We start from the raw sequence: 25,910 nt of genomic DNA, 5'->3' as shown, positions 1-25,910 counted from the left end.
TGGACAAGATTCAATAGAATTTAAAAAAAAAAAAAAAAAAAAAAAAAAAGGAGTCAAGTAAGGAAACGCAAAGGTAACAAAACTTAATATTTGTGACAACTGTAATATGTATGCGGATATTGTACACAAAAAATCAGAAAGATAAGCGTGTGTGAAAATTGCTGCGCTGACTAATATATTATCTGTAAATAAAATTTTTCTATATATTTCTATTTCTATGTACTCTTTACAGCAAAAAGCTTGTTTTAAAATACTTTAATATTTGGGTTAAAAACCACTTTTTTTCAAAAATTTGCGTAAATATTTATACATTTTATTTTCTGTGTTTCTGAAATGTAAGCTATCGAAAACGGGGGGGGGGGGGGAATACATTTTCCGACAGAAATATTTAAATGCTTGTTCATTATTTGACTACATACCTGCAAAGTCTCTATATTCTTAAAAATAAACTGTAGTTGTCATAATTTGCATTATTTTAATGTCTTTTTCACAAATATGTTATATTATATAGAGAAATATGCAGATATCTTATCAAGGGGTCAAAATGACACCCGCCATAATTCTAGGCATACAAAGACCACCGTAATTTTAGTGTTAAAGACTATACTCTGGACTTCTTTTTAGTTTTGCTTTTTCTTTCATCTTTGCTTGTTCTGTCTATAGATGTCTTTGTAATCTGCTATTAGGAATAAAATTTTAAAAAAATCCTTATTTTTCTAATATGAAGCAGCTTATCATTTTAATTCATCTATTATTATGAAACTTATAAAAATCAAAGTTTTAGTAAATGATAACATCTACTTTTTCCTCTTTCCCCAAACGGCATGGCATATCTATCAATCAGCCAATGGTTATATGAATTTTGCACCCTCTGATATGCAGTCGTAAAGCAGCTTTTGAAAAATCAATGCAACAATAAGACTATCCAAGAATTCTAGAAATATTCAATATAAAATCTAAAAAAAATCATGAGTAGAAATGTCTGCAGATATTTTTTAAAATGCTTGGTATAATATATAGCTAGCAAGCAAATTCCACAATGATGACAGCTACAAATCTGAAAGTTTGTGATTATTACATGTAAAAAGCAAAGTTTTCCAATTAATAGAATTTAAACAGAAATACTAGATGAAGAATAACATAAATGAAGTCTCTACATTACAATGACAATACTTCAATCATAAGTAAATTAACAGAACAGCAAATATTAGTAGCATTGTTCTAAACAGAAAATTTTGCCATTTTGGCTTCAAGTCACATTTAAATTTTACTTGGTGGTGACTCAGGGAAAAAAAAAAAAAAAAAAGCTTTCTTTATGCAAAATACCTTTTCCTTAAAAAAATATTATTAAAGAATATTTTTAATTTTGAAATTTCAGTACGTAATCTTATAAGGTTTAAAAAAGTACTGATGACTGTATACATCTTCATTAAGGGAAAAGTTACACTAAGAGCATTAGATAATACAAAGCATTTAAAATGAATTAACTATGGCTTTTAAAAATCATGCTAACTTTCTTTGAAAATATGTATAAATTAGTAATTACCTGAATTTTCGAGGCATTTGCATATCCACCCTGCACTATGGGCACAGAAAACTGCTGCATGAAAATAGGCAGCGTTCCCAGTTTCCCAGGAAATATGAAGTCAAACAGTGACCAGAGTTCTTTCAAGTTATTTTGGACAGGAGAGCCAGATAAAATTATCCTATGAGGTGTACGAAACTTGGAAAGAAAATTATGGCAATTAAAAGAAGTTCATGCATAAACAAGGCATACAAAACTGAACATTTGTTATTTAAAAAATGAGCAATAAAACATATCCGAAAAAGTAACAGCAGGTAAAATAAATGGTAATGATAAGATTTCTAATAATAGTACACAAAATATAAAGTTTAAAAAAATGAATGGTTCATACACATTATCACAATCAGGTTGGTTTATTTGCCACATTTTTTTTTTTTTTTTTTTTTTCCTACTGGAAATCTTATGGCTATTGCTTTTAACATTGACTTATCATTAAGTCATCTTAACATTGAATTTTAACATTATCTATGTAATATGGAAATATTATATAAATGGGCTGTTAATTTTTGTTTTGTATTGTGCCATCTGGTACAGCCCAACATTCTTTTTCTACACTTTGGTGAGGATGTCCATTTCAGAATCTACGAAGTTTTCTTGTGGTTCATCATACCCTGCAGAAATTCAGCCTTTTCTTGTTCACTATCTTCCCACCACTCTAAATTGTGTTACTTCTTTAATTAACATTTTCAATAATTTTTTCCATTTAAGTATTTCTCTGGTTCTGTCATAGGTTAGAAAAAAAAAAAAAAAAAAAAAAAAACCAACAACTTTATCTCTCAGCATATTCATCCAGTACAGTCAAAAGTCATTAATTCAGACACCCATAATCCGGACCTCAAAGCTACAAACTTTCTGCACATGCGTCTTGTTGATGCATGCGCGTAAGACCTTTACGGCTGCGAATATGCGTGTGCGCATGCGCATAATATGTTTATGCATGCGCGTGATTTTTATCTAATTTCTGTTTAATTCTGCTCTTAAGTTTATTGCTTAATTATATACACAATTCTAAATAAAACTTATTACTCTATATAGCAGAAAATTAGAATAACAAAATGGATTTTTTTTCATTATTAATTATATTTTTTTCAATTATAATTTAAGAAACTGTTGTGTGGTGAAATGGTCCACTATCTAAACATCAAATAATTTTTTTTTAATTTTGGATAATCATAACAGTCATTTTGTTTAAATATAATACAGTCAAAAGTCTTTAATCCGGACCTCAAAGCTACGAACTTTCTGCGAATGCGTAAACGCATAATGCAGTTATGCATGCGCAGAAATGCGCATAATAACTTTATGCATGCGTGTTTAATGTATAACGGACGGTATAAGCTAAGGTAAAATTATCTAATTCAGTTAATGTTGCAGATTGCGTTGTTCCTTAATCTTCGAATTGGAACCGGCTTATTATTTTTTGCAGACTGTTAGAGCAATTTTATAAAAGTAAGCTTGAACTTTCAATAATGTCAAATAGAATTTCCGATATATATTTATTAATATGTAAAGGATCTACAAAGCGAAAGTATGTTTCGAAGTCCATTAAACAAAGAGTGGAATTGCTGCAAAAAATGGATAAAGGCATATCCTTCGTTTTTCTAACCATTCCGAAATCTGTTTATCAATTTCATGCTGCTCTGGGGGGGGGACGCCGCAGCACACAATGAATTGGAAGTTGATCTGTCAGCACTATCCTTATGTTCAGGGCAGATGTTTTTATTTTACTTGGCTTATAATTCCTTACTAAATGTAGTATTTCATCTCGATGTACTCCGTCTTTGAAATAATTTAAATCAAATTCCTTGTCATTATAATTCGCTTCCGATAGTGAAGAAAGTGACACAGAGGTTATTGAAAACGAAAAAATTTCGATTAAAAAATTAGTCGGTATTCTCGACACAGCAATTATTTCAAGGACTTCAACAGCGGAACTTAACAAAAACAGCGTAACTGAAGAAGAAATTATGCCTGTTTATAGAATTAAAGAGAAAGTATTATCACATAAAACGAAGCAACTTAAACAACTTACATTGAAAGAAATGTTTAATAAAGTAAACAAATAAATATTAAGCTTTTTTTTGGTAAATTTTGATACTCTTTAGATCATAATTGCTCTTTATTTCATAAATTACAGTTTCATATTTTTAATTTTATAATTTCTGCATGCCATCTTACCAGATTTAAACTGATGATCTATACTCCAGAAAAATCGATAATCCGGAATCGCCGAAGTCCCGACGAGTCCGGATTAACAACTTTTGACTGTACTATGTTTTCTTCTGATACAGAGACTATTGTTTAACTTCTATGATGTGTCCTCTACTAAGTATTCACTTTCTTCCTCTCCATCTATTTCTTGCATGTAAGTGCACAAAACTTAATTGAATTCTTTGCATTACCAGTAAATAAAGTGCACTGCTGTTACAAAGGAAATTTGACTGCCTTTAAACCACTTTCCCATTTGAATACCTGCATGTTGGTTCTATGTAATATGGAAATATTATATTTCTAGAAGACCTGTTTACCAGTATATTAATTTTGTTGGATGAAGGTTTTTACAAATGTGAATGTCCAGTTGAATGCCACATTTTTAAAACATTTTGCCTGCATCTTTTTTCCTCAGTAAGTACATCCGAAATACCCATATTTAGAATCTTTTGCTTAAGCAAAAAGTATTAACAAATTAAGCATAATAAAATGATTTTAAAAAATACAAGCACATACAGTATTACCAGATTATGAGCATATTGAGTTGTTTGATTATGTAAGTTATGTAATTATTATGTTACAAGTTATGTGCAAGTTATTATTGAATTACAAGCTATGAAATTTTTTTCAGGATATTTAGTCCAGTTCTCATAATATGTACAAATCAAATGAAAAGAATCACAAAATTCCATTTGGCAAATTAAACATCATACTTATATATACTTAAGAGTTACAAAATTATAAAATATTAATTTATTTTCAACGTACTCCTTCCTGACTTAGACAGACAATTGGTTCATTTTAGACATTTTAAACTCTGCATTAGATTATTTGGAAAAGCATTTCAGTGCTACCTGTCTGAGAGATCTTTGTGTGAGATTTTGGCACATTACTTATGATACAAGAGGGGAGGGACAACAAAATTCTCATGCAGCCAACGAACAAGGAAAGAATTTGAGGCAGCTACTCATGTTTTGCTACTTTAGCTATTCAATCCTGCATCAACACATTAGCCAAATGCATAATGTTTCTAATGAAAACTTTATTAAATCTCTTTCGTAAATTTGTCTATTATGATGCAACCAATATAATCAAATTTTCAGGTTTTTAATACACAAAAACAATTTTAAAGATACAATATTTATTTTAGCTATAGAGTAATACATTTTTTTTAGAGAAGAACAAATCACAGTTTTTGTTAATTATTCATATTTATTTACATGATTTGTATTTTTTGCATGTTTTCTTTGAGAAAGGGGAAAAAAACTGACATGCCAAAATCATACATGTTTCTAAAGCTTGTCAAACTAATAGGTCTCTTTAAAAACTGCAGCTATAGTAAAATCAAGCGAACTCTTGTTTCATCAATCTAAAAACATTAGCACTTGTATCCTGAAGGCGAACTGCAACACACAAGTCAATGGTTACTTAATGAAAAACCATCTGTGAACTGCAGTTGTATAAAATGTGTCTGTCGTCAATGGATGCTAAAACAATGGAAGAATGTCTCATAAAGTGAAGAACCATACAATACATTATGAAGATCCAATAGATGTGCAAGAACATAGTTATTGGCAGGTGACCCCAATTTACTGGAGTAGATATATATGAAGTATGTAGTTTGCCAGAGAAGGAAGTCTTGCACAAGTTTATTTTTCTTAGCTTATTTTGATTTAATAGGTTTTGCATTCAGAGTAATCAATATGAAGGCTAACAAACAATACAGACAATTCTATTCTTCCTACCCAGCAACAGTTTAGTACTAGCTCATTTCTCTCTTAGCATGACAGATTGTGCCATCATAAAGCATAGATCTGAATTGAGTGGTTTGTAAAAATGGGAGTGGATGGTGGATGCTAAAACAATGGAAGAACATTCCTTGAGTGTCCCAAAATATTCTCATCTTGTAAAGAAACTGGGATGAGTTGAAGAGCACCATTACAGCATTACAGACCAACTTCCTCAAAAGCTAATATAGAGAGATTCGCTGTCCTATAGAAGCATAGCGCAAAACACCGGCAGATGTTAACAGACACTTAATAGAAAATCTTTCTCAAAAGACAGCAGATGTGCTAGTGGTACATGAAGGAACTTCAATATCTAAACATCATTTAAAATTGTGACAAATATAATCCTACAGATCTGGTCACTCTTGAAAATATAAATATTAAAGAACACAAATAAATTAAATATTCCCCCAAGAGGATTTATTTAAGTACTGTATATAAATGTAAAATCAAGCGTCAGCAATCTTTTTTATTAGCCGAGCATATTTTGGAAATAGGAAGCTTGGCAGGCAGTGTGAGAAAGCTACAATAATAACAAAAATAAATATAATTATATCAGAATAGAGTTAATTTATGCAGATAATAAAAGGTTTGAAAAAATATGACTATAACACATAGTTCATAAATTTTGCCAGCCAAGCAAGAAAACTGCAAATTATTCTTACTGTGAAACTGAAATATGTTGCTGACACACAATAATCAGCTGAAATGAACTTTACTTTCTTAGTGCAGTCTATAGTAAAAGCAATACTGTATGTATCTTTTCATTATAATTTAAATTGAAGTGAAAAATGCATACTCTGCCAGCAACTCGAAGCACAATTTCATAAAATTATAAGTTTACATACCAATAGAGGTTACAGATGTAAAGCATAGCATACAAAGGTTGGAAAGAATATATGAGGATAACAGAACAGAAGATGATTTGCTGCATAGAAAATCAGATGTTTCTAGCAACTGAAAATCAATTTAGATAGCCATATAAGTGACATCCAGATGCTGCTAATATTCAGTTTTTGTCAAAAGTTTAATTGTATAATTTGTACAGTTGTTAAAATGGCAAAGACATAATAAGAATTTTTACTAAAACTATTAATTGTAATTGTAAGCATTTATTCGTCCAAATACTTAATATTCAGAATTTAGATAAATGAGCGGCAGGCACTTTAAAACTACTTTATGGCATCTTGGTGACTGCCCACACAGCATGCCAAAACCTGCAGTAAAAGAACTGAATTTACATGTAATTTGTAGATATATATTAAAACATTTTTAAATGCACACCTGTTTTACAGTAAGCGTAGCCTGGGCATCGGGATTACGAATCTTGTGTCCTTCATCGAGAACAACGTAATGCCATTCATGATTCAGAAGGCACTCTTGATGCTGCACAATGCCTGCATAGGATGTGATTAGTATTCCATGATTCTTGTTGATGGCCCGAATTAATAATTCCTGAAAACAATTTTAATTAAAAACTTGCTATATGAAACATACCAGTAATTCCATATTGTAAATTTACATATGAGAGGGGAATATAAGTATGATATTATAAATTTCTGTAAATACTTTAATTTTTTTTAATTGCATTGTTGTTTCTGTGAATTTTTGTGACACTGTGTTATTGTTTTATTTATGTGTTCTTTACTTTTTTTTTTGAGTTTAGGATAATAGTTTTATTGGGCATTTTTTTTTGTCTGTAACTGAATTTTTGGTCACAGGTTTTGTATATGAGTGTTTTTTTACAACATAGAACAGTAGATCTTTCAATTCTGAATCCTAAAATGTTTAAATTATTAAAATAGCTCCATTGGAAAGTAAGATTAGGGCAAAAATGCACACAACAAGTCTTGCCAAAACCATTTGTCACTAAGTCGACAACATTTGGCTATTTGATGCTATTCTGTAAGTTCTGGGAAAATGCATTTTCAAAGCTTTATGTGTTATTTTCCAAAAACCTTCGAGATGTCCATGGAACACCAAGTAAACACAACTCTGTCAGCCATGATGGATTAGTTGGTAATCAGTTCTAAGTACTTCACAAAGTCTGCTATTCAAAGTATACTGTGAATTGCATTTTAGAGTTTAATCTTTGAGCAGTATCAGCAGTATATGCAATCCCTCATGTGATAAGCAGGATTTGCTTAACAGTGTTTGTTCAGATGTAGAATGAATTATCACTGAGTCTGAAATTAACAGCAAAGTCTCAAAAAAGTTTATTGTTAAACTTTTCTTACCTTTTTATTAAATCAGAACTCAAACATAAAATGTTTGTCATAAAATACATGTCATACAGTGCATAGTATAACAACAACGATGCCATCACTTGTAGCAATGTAACTTAAGCATGTATTAGTAGCAGTGAAATTTAAATTTAAAACTAAGCCTAAACCAAAGGCTACATAATTTGATTAACGTGAAGCTGTCTCAAAACATATCACTGCCGCTAACAATTCTAATGTCAGCAACTATAATGCAAAACTGAAAAATACAATCTTCTCTGAACTAATAGAAACTGAATAGCATGTGCCTAGAACATGTTACCTTGAAAGGCAGAAACACATTCTGTCTTACAATTCGAAAAAATCAGCATAAATACTCTTAATTTGCATTCTGGTAGGGAAACAGAAAGGAAAAGTAATCATAATATATAGTTATAATAACAAAATGGAACCTTATGAGCTCTGTGTCATTACCAATTACAATAGATTGTAATGTACCTTCTTGTTCATCTGTGACTATTTAAAAAGACATCTACAAAACTGTTGCTTGCAACAATATTAAATAAAAAGCATTATTGAAAATTTAGTCCCCTATTGCCATTATCAAACCTTATATCAAGTTCCATATCTCTATCATCAAATAATGAAGAATTTGTAGGTATGTATGTTCCTTGTGTTACAGAACAACAGCAGCTCCTATACCTATCTGACACGTGTAGTCCTTTACTTAGACAACTGCACCTTGAAACCCAAACTCTGAAATTAAAATTTCTTTATTTATTTTAAGTTTTGTTCAAAATTTTGATTAATTCACTCAACGATTTAAAAGTAATATGTTGCCCTTCAGCAAAGCATAAGATATACATATTTTTTTAATTCAATCTGTCTGTTACTTATAAACAAATTAAGAGATTTAAATGCAAATGTAATTATTTATTTCTATTATTATTAATTATTAGCTTGACTCACTAAAATCATTACCTATTTCCTTTTTTATAATAACCATTCTATGTTGCTAGTTATCTAAAAGATTATTGAAAATGAATAGGAAAATAATTACTATGTACTTTATAAGAGAATTTATTATATACTGTACTTTCTCCAGATTGATAAGCAACTTGCAGTTTGATACTATGATCAACTCTGGATTAACCAGCCCTGTCTTAAAAAAAAATGTTTATAGTGAAATGATGAAAAAATTATTATTCCAAGTCAGCAGTGTAAAATATGAAATTTATGGAAATGTATAGTGCATAGTATAACAACAATGATGCCATATCTCTTAACCATTCAGTTTCTTAATTTCTACTGCTGTTTATTTTTGCATTACTTAAGTAAGCTTTTTATGTTTTGATTACTGATTTAATTCATGTAAATGAAGATATATTCCAAACAAAACTGCTTGGAAAAATAAGCAAATTGTTAATAGTATTCATTTTTCTGTTAATGATAATAAGGGTTGTTTCTTTTCTCAGAATTTTCTCCAACTTTTCTCCTTTTTCTTTTCAACTGCCATCATATTTGATATGATTTTGAATTAATTGTGACTATATAGCTGAATTGATTGTATTTATTTTTGAAAATAGCAAAAGCTAGATGCTGACCAAATATTTCTCAGAATTAAAGAACACATTTACTTTGCAAATATTTTATATTTGCTGCAAACACTGATTATTATTATTACAGCAAAATAATTGCAATATAAATTAAATTTTAAAAAATTACCCGTTTTTTACTATAACAAAATAATTTGAAAACAAACCATAGCCAAGCAGTTTAAAATCATGCTAAAAGTATTTTGAAATGCTAAAATACAAATTGGTATTTCACAGCAGTTCAGAAATCACTGTCAGAATGTAAAAATTAAGGATTTTTGACATATATTTCAACTAAATACATTTAATTCCTTTTACATTGTTTTATCATTTGCTAAATAAATGAAAGTGAGGCTACTAATCATTTCAAAAATTCTAACATTTGTAAAATTATGAACAGTCATAAAATTTTAAAACTATCATGAGAATTGGTTACGAATGAAATTCATATGGATGCCATCTAAAAATATGCCAACACCTATCATGAAAGAAAGCCACTGCTTAAATTACAAATTTTATGACATGGACTTCATAAGTTGAAATAAAGCAGATGTCCTCAAAAATCTAGCAGGACTGAAAACAAGAAACACTTTCCAACAACAGAAGTAATGCAATGTTTGCCAAGGAAAAAGGCATGCCTGTTCTTAAATATATATCCCACCTTTGAATTGATCATATTATGCCTGGTGCTCTTATATATATATATATATATATCTCACCTATGAATTAATCATATTTTAATAATTTTTCTAATTTGTTCAACATGTTTCTCACATGGTTCATATCATTTGATGTCTGATGTGGAAACTGATGAGTATGTAATTTTACTCAAGATGAATGGATATTAATACATTTCATTACAAACCTGCACAAAATATTCAAGACACAAACAAAACAACTTTATAATTTTCCTAATGTAGTAATAATATAATATTCTACTTTGTAATGTAATAATTTATTTTCTAATCATCTTTCTGATAAATACTTATTACATGGTTAAAATAAATTAAGTTTTTATGATCATATAGTATAAGAAAAATAAAAATATTTTATTTTCTGATTATCATCTTATGTATATTATTTTATAATAAAAGAGCCTTTTGGGTAAATGAGTCTAAACATGGTTATTACAATTTGTACTCCAAGCCTCAGAAATAAAATTCACCTAATTATGAACAAGGTAAGAAATTGATAAAGTCTGAAAATAAAAACTCAAACTACATTTATAATGCTGGTATTGTATTAATGAAAAATTTTTTTAATAAAAAAATAAACCAATTTAAATGCATGCTAGCTCACAAAGTTATATTATGAGCATCAGAAATCATTATTATAAAAGACTGATAGATGGGCATTTTATAATAAAATAGCAATTCTGCAAAAAGCAATATTGTATTTTCTAAGTTTGCTTGAATTCTGCAACTCATTTGGCTTTTTCCCTAACTTCTTCATTTATTAAAATTATTTACATCAGTCACAAGCAATTTGTAACCGAAACCTCTCTTATTTACTATAATGGTCATGCACGGGCCAAATTAATTTTACCTTCACAATGAAGCATCTGCATTCAACAATTCCTTGATGCTTAATATATTTTTGACTCTAAAGCAATAATAAGCAAAATTAAAATTACACATCTTATCTGTTTCTAGTAGAAAAAGTGTCTAAATCTGATGCTTTATCAAACAATTAATAATGTAACAGTATTTTTTAGTCACACTTGCCTTTATTTTTCAAAGAATGACAATCAATAAAGCATAATTTAAGAATAAACTGCATCTTGATACAAAAGGAAAAAAGATAATGCATTTAAAAAATTCTGATGCTAGAGCAAAAAATTATATACAAGCAATGCTTTCAAATAAAAGTTGTCAATATTAATCATATCTTCAGAAATAGCAAAAGGTTTTTGTACCTTTGAAACCAAAGGCTTGGGTCACTGTTTGCTTATATAATCAGGGTTGCCACTCAAACAGGAAAATTAAATTCCCTGACTTTTCCAGGTTTTCCAGGTGTGTTTTAAGAAAAGTCCAGTCTATCCGCGTAATGCACAATGCCTGTGCTAAGAGGTAAATTAATTATGGTACCACTTGAAAACACAAAAATTTGCCAATTACATATGACTTATAATATATAATCCCCAAAGCATTACTATTATAACTATAATAGGAGTTGTTTTCTTCACTGAAGATTTAATTTGAATTTGTCCAATCTGGATTAAAAAATTTCTTTTTTTACAGACATTTTGCAGCTAAATGAAAGAAAAATCTATTTAATAATCTATTTAATGATATAAATAAATTCAGGTATTTTATATTTATTTAGTAGCATGCATAAGCAAAAAATATGTGCATTAAATTTCGTGATGGTATGTCATCCTACTGCTAGTATTAATTTCCGGATTATGCAGAGAAAATTTCCTGAAAGCTGACAGTATTATTTACCAATAAATAAATTTCGAGAGAAGAAGCAACATTAAATGACACAAATAACATTAAAATAATAATTATTTAAAACCTGAATTAGAATAATCAACAACATTTTGGCGAATATAGTTACATTAAATGATTAGCCTAGATGGACTGATTACTATTTTTTTATTTTACAGCAAAATGACAAATAAGGCATTTATTAAAAAAAGGGGGGTAAAAAGATTTTGCGGTAAAATCCCAATATACGCTAAGGCCTTGGCACGATTTTGAAAATTGTTGCCAACACCAAAATGACCAGTTTACTGCTCATCATAATATCCCCAAATCCTGTGTATATAGTACATGGAGGCTATTCTAACTTCTATAGTACCCTATACTATGATTAAACAGATTTTATTTTACACGAGAATACACATTTTCCTTAGTTCAACATGCACTGCATATGCACATGGGAGTCTCTCGATACTTGAGGTTACTAGAAACCAAAAGTTGCTGGAAACTTGCTTTGCCTTTCTCTCAAGAGAATCTGATTGGAGCTGCGAAAATTGGCTCTATGCCAGCTGGCAGAATGATGCTCATGCGATACTTAATTCGCCAAGAAAATGATCACTTCCAACGTCAGCGCAAAACTAACTTTTTTGGGAGGAATAGCCATATGAAATTCCCTGACTTTTCCAGATTTTGACTAAAATATTTAAATTTCCTGACTTTTCCCTGAATTTTTTGGTCAATTTTCAAATTTCCTGACTTTTTCCGGTTTCCCAGGTAGCCTGGCAACCCTGTATAATGGTACTGCAGCCATGATAACAGTTTAATATATTTAAATTTTTAGATTTCCTGCTATTTGGACCTAAATCAAAACTTTTAATAGGTAAATGTGGTGAACAGATTAATTTAAACTTCAAGATATGACACAAAAATCTTCTTTTTCTACAATGCAGCATACATTATAATTCAGACTTTCAATTTTAACATACTTAAGAATTACTTTTTTGCCAACAAATGAGCCACTTTCATGGAGAATTGCTACTCTGAAAGGTGGCCACCAAGTGTGGAATTCTTTAACCCACTGATGCATGACAGTTGCCGGACACACCAGAATGACGGGACCCAGGCCCTGAAAACTAGAAATAAAATACACATGATATTATGTCTGAGAGAAAAACAATAAAATATTTATCAAATGGTTAAAACAAGACTTTTATCCTTAATGAGCACTGCCCCTAATTTTGTCAAGAAACTCCCAGAACTCATAAAAAAAATCATTTATTCAACTTGCCAACTAATGGCTCTAGGTATTGTCACAGTAGTCTTCTCAGCTATCTAAGAATAACTAACTGTTATCATTCAGGAGGTTATAAAAAAAGAGGAAAACCTCATACAGGATGCCGCCTCTCAATCACATCTATCCCAACTGTCAAACAGCTGAAATATTTTCATGATGCTTCACACACACACACACACATAAAAATGCTTTTCTCTGTACAAAGTTGCCATTGCTTGCTTTGAAATCCTTGAGTTTGTTAACCAAAAATTCATTAAAGATTTACAAAATATGAAATTGTTATAGATTTACAAAATATGAAATCAATAATAAAACAAATTCCAAATTTGAGTTTCCACATGCCCATATTAGCAGTAGGACTACATCATTCAAAATTCGACGGCTTTTTGTACAGTTGTTTTATCGCAATGCAAGAAATATACATACATTTATGCAATTTTTCATTATTTAATTACTTCAAACATATTGCAGAACTCTAACATTTGGTGGCAACAGTTTGAAAAGTGAAAAGGACATTTACAATGAATCAATGCAAAATTGCAAAACAGAAAACAATAGTCTCCTCAGGGACAAAGCCCCTTTGGACTAAAAAAAAACTTTATTGCTATGCAATTTTCTTTCGCTTCCCAGTGTAAATGAACCATTAACCCCTTCGAGCCGGGTAGAGAAAACGCGCGCTTATCGCGGAGGCCGGCAGTGTCTTCCACGAGCGTCTCTCCAGGCCCGGGGGCTTTTTTGCTACTAAGCCTAAATCCATAAAATTTCCGAAGTATCAACACTTTGTTTAATAATGCTCTATAGAGTATTTAAACGGCTTATGCTTTATAGATATTTATATATATATATATATACTTTAAATACCTTATTTCTTGTTTAAATGCATACTTTACACATTTTATTTTAATTACTCACCATTTTATGACTTTTAACATTATACATCTGAAAACTAAATACATTACTTAAAATTCTCTTTTCATATGAAAAATTTGAAAACATTGGTCTACACACAGTCCTACGTTACATTCCTTGAACTCGTAATAACTCATTTGCCGTTTTGGAGGATTTTTCCGGGAATGTGAACAAACGAAGCATCGTCGTCTCATTTTCTTATCAGTCTCTTCTGAACAAAGTTTTGGAAAACGTCTTTCAGTTAATCTTTCAGAATCAATATCAGAATTTCAGAATCAATATCTGAAATATTTTGCATCATTTCTGCTATTTCATGCTCTGTTAAACATTTTCGACGCTTCGACATTGAAACGGTAAAAACAGAAAGAATTCACGTCTAACAAGATCTAATTATTTTCTAAAAACTGAACTGTAAACCGAAATACTCAACGCTTTAGCGCATATAAAACTTCTACTTACAATAAAAAACTACCACATACGAATAAAGTGCGATTTAAAGAGACATCATAAATCACGCCATTCGGAAACATTTAGTTCCCCGTTTGTTTATATAATCAAAAACACATGTATGTGAGTCATGCTTCTCTCATTTCGAGTAGAAGGTCTAATGTACATGTATCTGAAACCATATGGACATACAGTGCCATCTTGTGGCAGAAATTATAGTTTGAAAAACGTTCCAGGGTACTGGCACAAATACGTGACAGTCGGTAGTAAACGCAAAAATGCTCTGGCACGCCTGCGTGTCGGCCGGTAGGTAAGTGTGTTCGTTGCTGGCACGTATACGTGACAGTTGGCGCGAAGGGGTTAAAGAGGAAGTATCACCGAAATATTGCAGAATAGTAAAACAAGAAGTAAACAAGTTACCAAAATGTCACCACAGGTCTCACATGTATGGTCACACTGTATTGACTGTATACAGTTTCATTTCAAATTTAATCGAGTACAAGAGATGGATCCGAAATTTTCCCATCCCTTTGTTCCTACAACAAGCCACTTAAAAGGACCTTTGCTCACCACTATACTTATCAGGGTGGCATCGAGGTATTGCAATAATTTAAATGCCTATGACAAGATGTACTGAGTGGCATCCCATAAGCAATTTTATTTGTTTCCAAAACCACTAAAAATGGTGACACTCATGCATACACAGCCAAGAGTACTGACAAGACCATAAATAGTAAGTAAATTGAATAAATTATTTTTTATGAGCTCAGTCCAAGAATGTTTTTACAAAGACAATATAAATAGGATAGAATACTGCTAATTTCATATTGATTTAATTTTTCCCATTGAAATTTTAAAACTTATGAACATAACAAAAAGTCTGAAAAGATTCACATGAATGGATTTGTTTCTTACTAAATTTATAGTTTACCAATCTACTCTCGGACTCATTCCTAATGACATAACTTTTCTTTTGTTTTCTAACTTTATTATTAAACATTATTTTCTTCATGCTTATGCCACATAAAATTTTGCAGCTAAATCATAAAATATTCAAATGCAGCATTTGTTTAGAATTGTTGACACAGTACTAAATGTCACAATTAATGTTTTTCAGTCTTTTCTAAGATAAACTTATCAATGTTCAATTTTATTAGCAAGATGCCTACACAACGTTTTACTAACTTTTGGTCTTTTTAACTTTATTTATTAAATATCACATTCTTTACAACATAAAATTTAACAGCAAAATTTAAAAAAAAAAAAAAAAAAAAAAAAAAAAAAAATTTAAAAACAGCCCATCTTTAGAATTCCTAATATTGTGTTCAGTATTGCCATATATAATTTTTTTAACATTCACTACATTATTTCTTTAAAAATAATTCATGATGATAGCATTTAGTGGTAATATCTTTTTATTTGTTTACAAAACACTTTTTTACATTTACTGTATTATTTTTTTAAGAATAACACTTGACAATAACCTTTGGTGGCAACCAACTTCTATATGAAAATTGATATGAACAAGAAAAATGATTATCAAGACTAATAGCATAAGTGCAGATAGTTGAAAGGGAAAAAAAAATCTGATGTGTACACCACATCACTTCCTTGTTCGGAATATTAAATTATACGCATTTTTTCTTTCATTTTATTTAAACTTATTAGATTGAATTAAACCTACATTGCCAACAGTGCATAAACCACAATAGAATAAATGCATTCTTTAAAATTCACTTTGTTTACCATAGCGACACTCTGGCGCTAGGTTTACTTAACAGTATTATATTTCATTCATATTATAACTCAGAATGCACAAAATGTATATCATTTAAAGAATTATCTAATCGTTGCCACATGTTCTATTCAAATACTATAATAAAGCTAGAACTATGTATAAAAGAAATTAAGCAAACAAAACAGAAACAGTTTTTCACAGACGATTGAGTATTTTTCATTTAATTAATTCAGTTCTCACTTCGCGAGAAGGCAAAAATACATAAAAACTCAATATATCTATATTAAAAATTACGAAGTAAATCTCAAACGCTTATTTCCTCAAAAAAATTCCAAAAAGAATTAAGCATGATTTAATTGGCAATAATAAATGAATGCATTATCAGGGTTCGTACACATTTCTGCACATGGAAATTAAGTACTTTTAAGGACTTTTAAGGACCATTAATGAAAAAAATTAAGGACCTATGAGCAAATGGGAACTGAATAAATTCAATTAAAAATATTATCAATGCCTGAATTTCACTTTTGTAATACCATCCTAAAAATAAAATAGATCCGCAACTAGTGTGCATTATTACTAAAAATGAATTAATTAACATAATTATTAATAAGTTAGAGAATAAACTTTATGCAATTCATCAAGTAGCATTAAATATTTTACAGTTATAACAGTTGAACATATTTGAAAGAAGATAAGTGACATTTACGTTTTACTAGCTTTATGTTGATTTTTTTTATGTCTCATTTTGTCACATACACTCTCGCTAGTTTCTGTGTGCTTTATCTCCTAACTTGCCAACCTCTCCACAATGTACCTATGAGGGTTTACTTGATCTGGTAAAAGTTAAATAATGCAAAACCCCCGACAGACATGAAGAAAATTATCGCTATGTCTGAAAGTAACTACAATATCAAAGGCTTAAATAAGCCTCTTTTTTAAAAGAACTTAGAGCATAAAGGCATGTTCTAATGCTAGCAAAATCAACTACAGCTCACGGCGACGTAATTAAACAAGAACAGTCAAATTCAAACTAAAAATGTGGACTAGTGGTCAAAGATTATACAATTTAATTTTAATTTAATCTGCCTCAGTAAATCTATCATATGAAGAAATAGAAAAGGGACATTATAGTAAAGGTTGAAATCATAAACATTTGGGTAATTTACATAATAATAACTGCACATATTTTTGAAGAATAATTTTCTTTATGTATTCAGTTTCTTTTTCATTTTAAGATTTAATTAAGGATTTGTGTTATTCTAAAAAACATTAAATGCATAAAAAAGTGGCTAATTTTATTTCTTTAGTAATATGAACATTTTGAAGAAATATGAAATATATATGGTAAAGGAAGGTTACAGAGCTGGTGCTAAGAATTTTTAGAATTCAGTGACACACCGTACAACAAAATTTAGAAATGGCAAAAATTTTAGAATTTAGAGCACGCACTGGAAACAAAATTTAGAAAGACACTAGGCAGCAGAGTTTAGGAACCACAGAGATGAGTGGAAAATGAGTGGGAAAATGCCTAGTGCCAGCTCAGTGTATGATGTATTAAGACATATTAGATGAATCTTTTAAATTGTAAGTTTTTTAATTTCTTTATTAATAAAAAAATCCCTTTCTATAATGCCTGCCCATGTGATAAGATTAGAAGCATTTTTGATGTTTTCCATGTTTGTGCCAAGTGAAAAGTAGAGAAAATAAAGGAAAGATAAACATGTTAAGAAAAAGATTATAGTATCAGGAGTAAAACATTCAAATATTATGTTTTCATAGTTCTTTCAGACATTCTCCAAAAAGTAAGAAATTCATCGCTAACTTTCTGTTAAATACATCCATTATGTGTTGATACCATGGAGGCGTTTTTTATTTTGTCACATATTTCTTGAATCTTCTAGAATCATAGGTCTATAAATCTTGCCTTCAAATCCTTCTAAACTTTCCAAGCTGCAATGTCTAAAATACTAAAGAAAAATTATCGCTACCAATTCTGTAACAGCAAAAAGACAGAAATATTTTGGGAGGAAAAAAAAAAGGGAAAAACTGTAAAATTAATTTTATAGATGAATATTCTGAGACAATTACATGAGAAAAACGCTTACTATGAAGAAATTAAAAAGAGGACATTTTTAATTAATTGCATAGTTAATTTTGCTTTTGCTAAGTGCTGTTTGTTGTAAATCCTGCTTTATAGCATTATACCTTGTTTATTTTTCAAATTCAAAATATTGTATAATAAGTGGCCAAAATGAAACTTTATAATATAACAGCGAAAAATAAAAATGTTTTATTTTAATGTTATTTTTTAAATATAATTTCAATATATTACCATTATTTTAAGGAAATTTATCAATGTTACAATGTTTTAAAAAAAAATCGTCAAAAAATTCTCAGATCTCGGAATTAAAAATTTTCTATAGAAACTGATTTTAAAATCGCCAAAATGTTGATAAGTCGCCAAATTTAGAACCACTTAATAAAAGAATTCACATCCTCAAAAGCGAAAAATTGTTTAAAAGCTCTTTATTAGAAAAAACGAGTTTCAAAATGCTTATGTTTCAGTCGTAAAAACAGACACAAATTTCAGATGATTAAAATTAAGGACCTTCTGCTGATTTTGACCAAAATTAAGGACTTTTAAGGACCAAAAACTGATTCCAAAAAATCTAAGGAATTTTAAGGACTCTTAAGGACCGTACGAACCCTGGTTATCTTTGTTGTTGCGAAGCTAAGTTTCTCTAGATTGGCAACAAATCCACTAGTCTCCTGTTTCAAATGTAAACATCAATGGCTGCCATTAAAAACAGGCTTAGCGGCAATTAAACAACTTTAAAATTGCTGATAATTCTAAAAATATTGCACATAGATTTACTAAAGGCATAAAATCCTTAACCGGAAGATAAAAACAACATAATTCAATCATTTTTAAAGCAAAAAATGTACAATTTACCAACATATAAGAGTAAAGAAACTGAGATCACTGAGCCGGGTAACAGAGTGGATATATATATAAATATATTTATATACGTTTGATATGTTCGAACAGACGCCACAAAAAATTCTCTTCAGAATTAATTTTAAAGCAGTTTTATAATTTTTTTTGAAGGAAAAGAGTATTTTATTCTGTCCTTACGTACAGACATGACGCAAAAACATCGTTAAATTGCATTCGATAGCGGTCAAAATGGATATTTTCGTTGAAATATTCTGCCTGAAACTTTTCGTGATTACAATACTTCCTTTTTACTTCGTACAAGGAAGTCAAAAAAAGAAGGTTCTTTTGGGGTAATGATGAACCAATTACACATAACATAAATTTTGGTGTAAAATCTCACATAGGAATGGCAACCTAATCATATATAGAAAGGGTGAAAAGGGTTACTTCATAAAATAATTATGAAAAGCAAAGATACACAAGAAATTCAGTAATAAGAAGGTAAGTAACTATTTTTGTCAATTACTTTTTTAATGATTCATTCCCAGCTGTAGCCAACAAAATTCCACCGCTCTTGCAATTGAAATGAAATAAGCAAAACAGCTGCTAGGAAAGCAATGCTTGAACCTTAAACTAGTATCCACCGAGTAAACTTTTCTTCTTACAACCAATTCAATGCTCTTGTACCACTAAAATAGTATTTCATTTTGTGGTTTTCCTGAATGAAGTTTTTTAGTATGAAAGATACATTTATCTTGGAAAAATTAAACTTCAATTATGTAATTGCTTGTCGTTTGGCAACTGCCATATTGTATATACTATATTAATTCTTTTTTTTTTTTTCTGGGGAGGAATAAAAAAGGAGCTCCTTAAATATTAGCGTAACCACTTTAGCATTTCCCAAATTTTAGGACTGAGTAGAAACCTGACAACTATGCATGTAACAGTTCTTCAAGCAACCCTAGGCATAACAATTCTTAAAAAGCAATGCCATCATTTTTGCATTCATTTCTTTTGTTGTATTCCAAGTTCCAATGTTTTTACAGACAAATTCCAATATTTTTGTTTCACTTTTAAATAAGTGCTTGTGTGATTTGCTTGCAACATAATAAACTGCAGTAAAATTTCTGCAGCAACATATTATTTTTATGGCAAAATTGTTAAAGGAAACAATCACTTCAAAGCTATTTCTTAGTAAATGCTATAAAATTTTGATAGAAACAAAAGGCAAAAATATCTTCTGATAAGTAGCTTTATTGAGCAACTTTTGAGATATTTAAAATATGTATGTAGGGAATAAATAATTTCTACAGAAAATTCTGCAAAAATGCAACTTAAAAGTTTGAAGGAAAAATTGCTAGATAAATTTTCATACTTCCTTCTAATTTCCAATGATGTCTTTGAATAACTACTGCTGATAATAACAGACTACTACATCTAGCATTTTAGTGCACATTTACAATTGATACCAGATGAAATGAAAAGTATCATAAATTCACTTAAATACAGAATGGGCGTGAAAACTTACTTATCCCCAACAGTCAATAATTTGCTATATTTCAATCCAATGAAGAAGGCAATTACTTGAATAGTTTTACCCAATCCCATTTCATCTCCAATAATACCTCCACAGTTCTGCTGATGTAACTCCCATAGCCAACGGACACCAGTTTGTTGATACCTAAATTATAATTAAGAGTTTCTTTAAATATTTAGATTATAGTACTTATAACACTGCAAATGTTTCACTTTTTCAGCACAATTACTTTCAGCCAATGCTGGCAGCAACTGATGAGCTTATTACCAAAAACTAGAAGTCACTTTTGCTAGTTTTCAGTCAAATTGGTGACCAAAAATAAAAATAAACAAAAAAAAAAAAAAAAAAAAGAGAGAGACAGAGAGATTTAATAAACAGGGCAAATAGAAACAGACACAACTTTATCTAGAAATTAAATTTTTTTTTCTAATATGACATTACTTTATGATAAAAATAAAATCCGAGTAGAGAATTTGGTCAAAATATTTCATAATAGGAAAATTATGCTCGAGTATTAACACTGATGTATTATAAATGCAGCAGACAACTGTTTTCAATGCAGGAAATAAATATTGAAGCACTGTTAGTAAAAGAACATTTGGTTTGGATAAAAAAGTAGCAGAAAACAAAACAAAAAAAAAAAGGATCATAGAATAAATTAAAAATTTATTTTTTAAATGGATTTTAAGAAATTTTATTAAATAATTTTCAAACTGAGACATAAATTCTTTGGTTTCTAAAGAAATACATATCTATAATTAGGATTAATTTGCATTGAGTAATAAGTTGTGACATAGGTTAATATGTATTAATCACTAGCACTTAAATTATTTAAGCACTATCAGTAAATGAATTCAGTTTGAAAGAAAAAAACTTGAGAAGTCAAGATTTATTATTTAAATGCATTTTAAGAAATTAATCTTGGAACTGCCATACAAATTCTTCTGTTTCTACAGAAATATAGATGTCTAATTAATGTTCTGCATTGAAAATAAATACATGGTTACACATATGAAAGTATTTCTTGCTTTTATTCAAAATTATCAGTTAATGAGCAACATAAGAAAAATCTTACTACTCTACAAATAATAGCACATGCCTTAGGTTCTGAAGCTTTATTAAATATAAACTAGTTTAACAACTTATTATGCTTATAGAAAAACATACATCAATCTGAATTATCTCATTAACATTTGAATAACATATAACATACAAGTAACATATCACATGAATAATAAGTAGAATACCGTTTCACTATATAATCAAATGCTCACTTGTATAATTTATTCCAAACACTGTTGGGAATCTTGTAATCCCCTTCAAATTCAGTGAAGTCTTCATCATCCGAATCAATAACCCCATCTGCACTTTCTAATATTTTTTCATGCTTCTTAATCAATTCAGATTTTTCAAAAGCTCTACAATAAAAAATATTCACATTAATGTTATGTATGAAAATATTTTATAGCAAATAAAATACATTAACGATTATTCATATTTCAGCAAAGATATATACAAAGCCAAAATTATCAATAAGCTTATTCTTAAAAGAAGCCTTAAAAGCAAAGAAGCTACTAAAATCATCATCAGGCCATGCTGCTGTAAAGAATTTTCAGTACTTTTTTATCAATGGAGTATCACTTGGCACCTAACATAAAATCTAACTAGAAATGAGAATTACAATGCTAATGATATTTAAAGCCTTTTGAAAAGAATAGCTATATTATGAAATCCAAAATAAATATAAAAAATCTAATGTGGCCTGGCCAAATGACCTCCGGCCAATGTGATTCCTTACAAGAATTCATCAAATACCAATCCAAACAGACAATTAAAAAAAAATTAAAATCAGTAAATTTGACAAACTGAAATCTGCAATGTGCATGTATGCCTGCATTGGCATATAAATATTTTCTTGGGGCATTGTGGGTTGATTGTCTTGGTAACATAAGCATCGCCTGACAAATCCTTTTCTGTGTTGGATTACTACTCAGCTCCTCTTCAGTGGCTGGGATTCTTGGCCAAAGAATATGCAGTTCAGTTTCAATTCTAAACATGACTTTCTATGACTTGCACTCTAAAGAAAGAAAATGACCTCCAAACTGATTTTTAAGTCTGAAGTAAATGAGACAGAATGTTAACTTCCTTAGTCAAAAATCTAATCTCTGCAACACTTGTGAATTTCCCACTCTGACATGTTAATTACTTACAACTAACAGAGGTAATGAAAAGGAAAACTAACTCCATTACTGACAAGTTTACACATGTACGTGTTTGCCCAATAAGTCATGATTACACTGAGCTCTTTATAAGAATAGAACAAGAAAATTCCTGTTTATATAATGCAGGACCATTAGGTTTATTTTACAGCAGGAATTAGGAGCACCAGCGATGCTCTTGCCGGGATTTGAATCCAGACCTCCTAACATGCTTCCCACTATACCTCAAGGAGTTATGATATAGTATTAGTATACACTCTACCATTTTTAATTAGTTACGTAATTTTTAGATGCACACTTGTGAATTTGAAAACTCTTGAATATTTTATTTTATTAAGCTATTATTACTGAATTATGATGTTACTAGAACTTATATTTAATGGAATTAAAAATTGAGTTACTAAAATGAATGTAATAATTTTCATGTACACATTCCCAATTATTTGTATTTATTTCCACATTTAAAAATAGTATTTCATACTTTAAAAAAAAAAAAAAAAAAAAAAAAACTTATTTTTTAGATAGCACCACTAAAATTAGTTTTTTGTTTCAATTATCTTCCCCCCCCCCCAACTGGTCACATGTTCGAATATCAAAGCTAACTATTGAGCCATAGATTTGTTAATATAAGTGATGACTATTTTTGGCCATTCTTTTACTTTCATACTGTATATAAACTGAATGACTCATAAAAACACCACTTTTATGTGCTATTCGTACTTTTACTTTCTAAAATTCAGAGAAATTAAAATTTAATGGTATTAAAAAATTAAATAGATTAGTATATTAATTAATGCAATCATTTTTATGTACACATTTTTAATTATTTGTATTTATCTTCATGCTTAATACCAGCATCTTAGAGGCACCATTTAAGAAATAAAAATCTATCTAAAAACAGCTGTTTGCATAATATACTACAGCGGTTTCACTTAATATGCTAACAGTTATTTTTATTTTGGAGTAAGCCTTTCCTTTACTTTCTCATTTTCCTGCCTATGTTTTCCAGCCAGAACGAGCTTTCAGTTTTATGCTTTATGCAAGCAGGGTAGAAACTATTATTTAACCAGAGGTTTGAATTACTTCAGTAGGAGAGCAGGTGTGCACTCTGTAAAATGTAAGCCTTGTTGGTATGACAGAGTAAAAGAACAAATTATATTAAAAAAAAAACACGAAATGTTGAAAAATAAAATAAAGCAGTCTATACGTAAATCTTGCAGTCTTATGCAGCAAGAAAAATAACCTTCCACTATCATATCGTAAAGCACGCTATTTGCTGTTGATTACCATAAATTAAATTAGTATTACGAAACCTACAGTACATCCTTTGCCCCGTCAGGCTTTTTTCAAATAGGTATAAAGCCCAATATGTACTAAGCAGCATTTATTACTAAATCGGGCACATATGCCTTTTCAAGAATGCTGTTTGGTCTATGTAGAGCTCAGACAACGTTCCAACATATGATAGACATTGTGTTGACATACTAGGAAAAAGCATTTTTATATATCTCAATGATATCATTATCACTATTAAAATAATTGTTCAGCACAGTCAACATTTAGGTGAAGTATTTTCTTTATTAAGTGAAGCTGGCCTCAAAGTAAATGCCTTGACATGTAAATTCACCACAAAAGAACCTTGATATCTCTATAAAATTTCATAGAAAGGCATTGAAACATAAACCTGTAAAATTCTAGCCATTAAAAATTATTCCTCTCCAAACACAGCAAAGAAATTGATACCTTTTTTAGGCATATGTTCATATTATAGATCGTTTACAAAAGACTTCACAAAAACTGTTGAACCTTTGTTGGTTTTAAAAAGAGAGGGGGAAAAAATAAAAAAACACGTGCAGAAGCAAACATGGCATTCAAGCCACTGAAGCTAGCATTAATCAAAGTTCTGGTAATGAAATTTTCAGAAGCAGATCAGAACTTGGAAATTGCTAGTGATGCTTTGGACTACTCAGGTGGCACAGTTCTGTGTCAAAACAGGCAACCAGTAGCTTATTTTAGTAAAATACTGAACCCAACCCGAAGGAAATATACTGCCACAGAACGGGGAAACTCTAGCTGTACTATTAGAAGTTCAATACTTGACCTTCCTTGTTTGCGGTAGAGTCAGTATATTTTGAAAATGCCCCAATAACAATATTGGAATATAATATAGGTCAAAAGGTACTAAAAACATACATTATCATCTTCTCGGGAAAATAAAGTGGCAAAATTTGCTATAAAGTTCGAAGAGCTATTTCTATATGAAAAAAATAAGACATACAACTTTGTATTTCAAAAATGAACATCAAACTATGTCAAATTGATCAAGCTAAGCCACACTATCATAGAAGTGATTTTCAAGTGCTGAAATATCTTTTTCAGGAAACTGGAAGTGAGCCAATACCAGTATTACAGGAACTTCTGAAGGGTTCATTCCAGAGAACAAAATAATGACAACTTCCACCCCAGATCAATGCTAGAAGAGAGCAAAAGTAGATGCCAAGAGAGGCGGAAGAGCGAGAATTGCAACGACAGCCAGAGTCGAATTTGAGGAACCAAAAGAAAAGAAAGCAACCACTGAATGTTGGTGTGAAACCAGCAAAATTTCAGGCAGAGCAGAAAAACGTCTACCGTCAGTCAGTGAAAGCCCTTCCTGAAAGAGTACAAATTACAAGCACCTGGCCGAGTTCACGACTCTACCGCAAACAGGGAAGGTCAAGCAGAAGAAATTCAGTCTGCAGGAAGTTCCAGAAGGAATTCTACCCAACATGGCAAGGAGTCCGCAGGCTAGAATGAGAAGGCCAGACTTCCAATTCATACATACTAGGAGGGAGTGTGGAGGTTTCACCGGAAAGGGGTTGTTATGTCATTATCTACACCTATACACCACATCCCTCTAGTAGCAATTTTTTTTGTATATCCTTAGGATAATAAATTTGTTCATTAGCAGCACGAAATCCATAATGAGTGGTCCGTCGAGCTGGAGATCTGTGCCCATTCAAAAG

At 30.2% G+C, this 25,910-nt stretch overlaps 1 protein-coding gene across 1 annotated transcript in view; it reads right to left on the bottom strand.

The window, feature by feature from the left end:
- The window catches only part of LOC118198218 (DNA excision repair protein ERCC-6-like), a 93,194-nt gene that overhangs the window by 50,975 nt on the left and 16,309 nt on the right, over nucleotides 1-25,910 (bottom strand). Inside the window, exons 6-10 of the mRNA XM_085823851.1 lie at nucleotides 21,964-22,107; nucleotides 20,681-20,833; nucleotides 12,821-12,956; nucleotides 6,868-7,038; nucleotides 1,547-1,723 (exon numbers count right to left, since the gene is read on the bottom strand). Of these exons, the coding sequence (XP_085679977.1) occupies nucleotides 1,547-1,723; nucleotides 6,868-7,038; nucleotides 12,821-12,956; nucleotides 20,681-20,833; nucleotides 21,964-22,107 (781 nt within the window). The remainder of the gene's footprint in view (nucleotides 1-1,546; nucleotides 1,724-6,867; nucleotides 7,039-12,820; nucleotides 12,957-20,680; nucleotides 20,834-21,963; nucleotides 22,108-25,910) is intronic.

This window comes from Stegodyphus dumicola, chromosome 9, assembly GCF_044657685.1.
Source record: "Stegodyphus dumicola isolate Sdum_Otavi_A_Nest chromosome 9, ASM4465768v1".
NCBI classification, from domain to species: domain Eukaryota; kingdom Metazoa; phylum Arthropoda; class Arachnida; order Araneae; family Eresidae; genus Stegodyphus; species Stegodyphus dumicola.
This window is presented reverse-complemented; position numbering and strand designations above follow the sequence as displayed.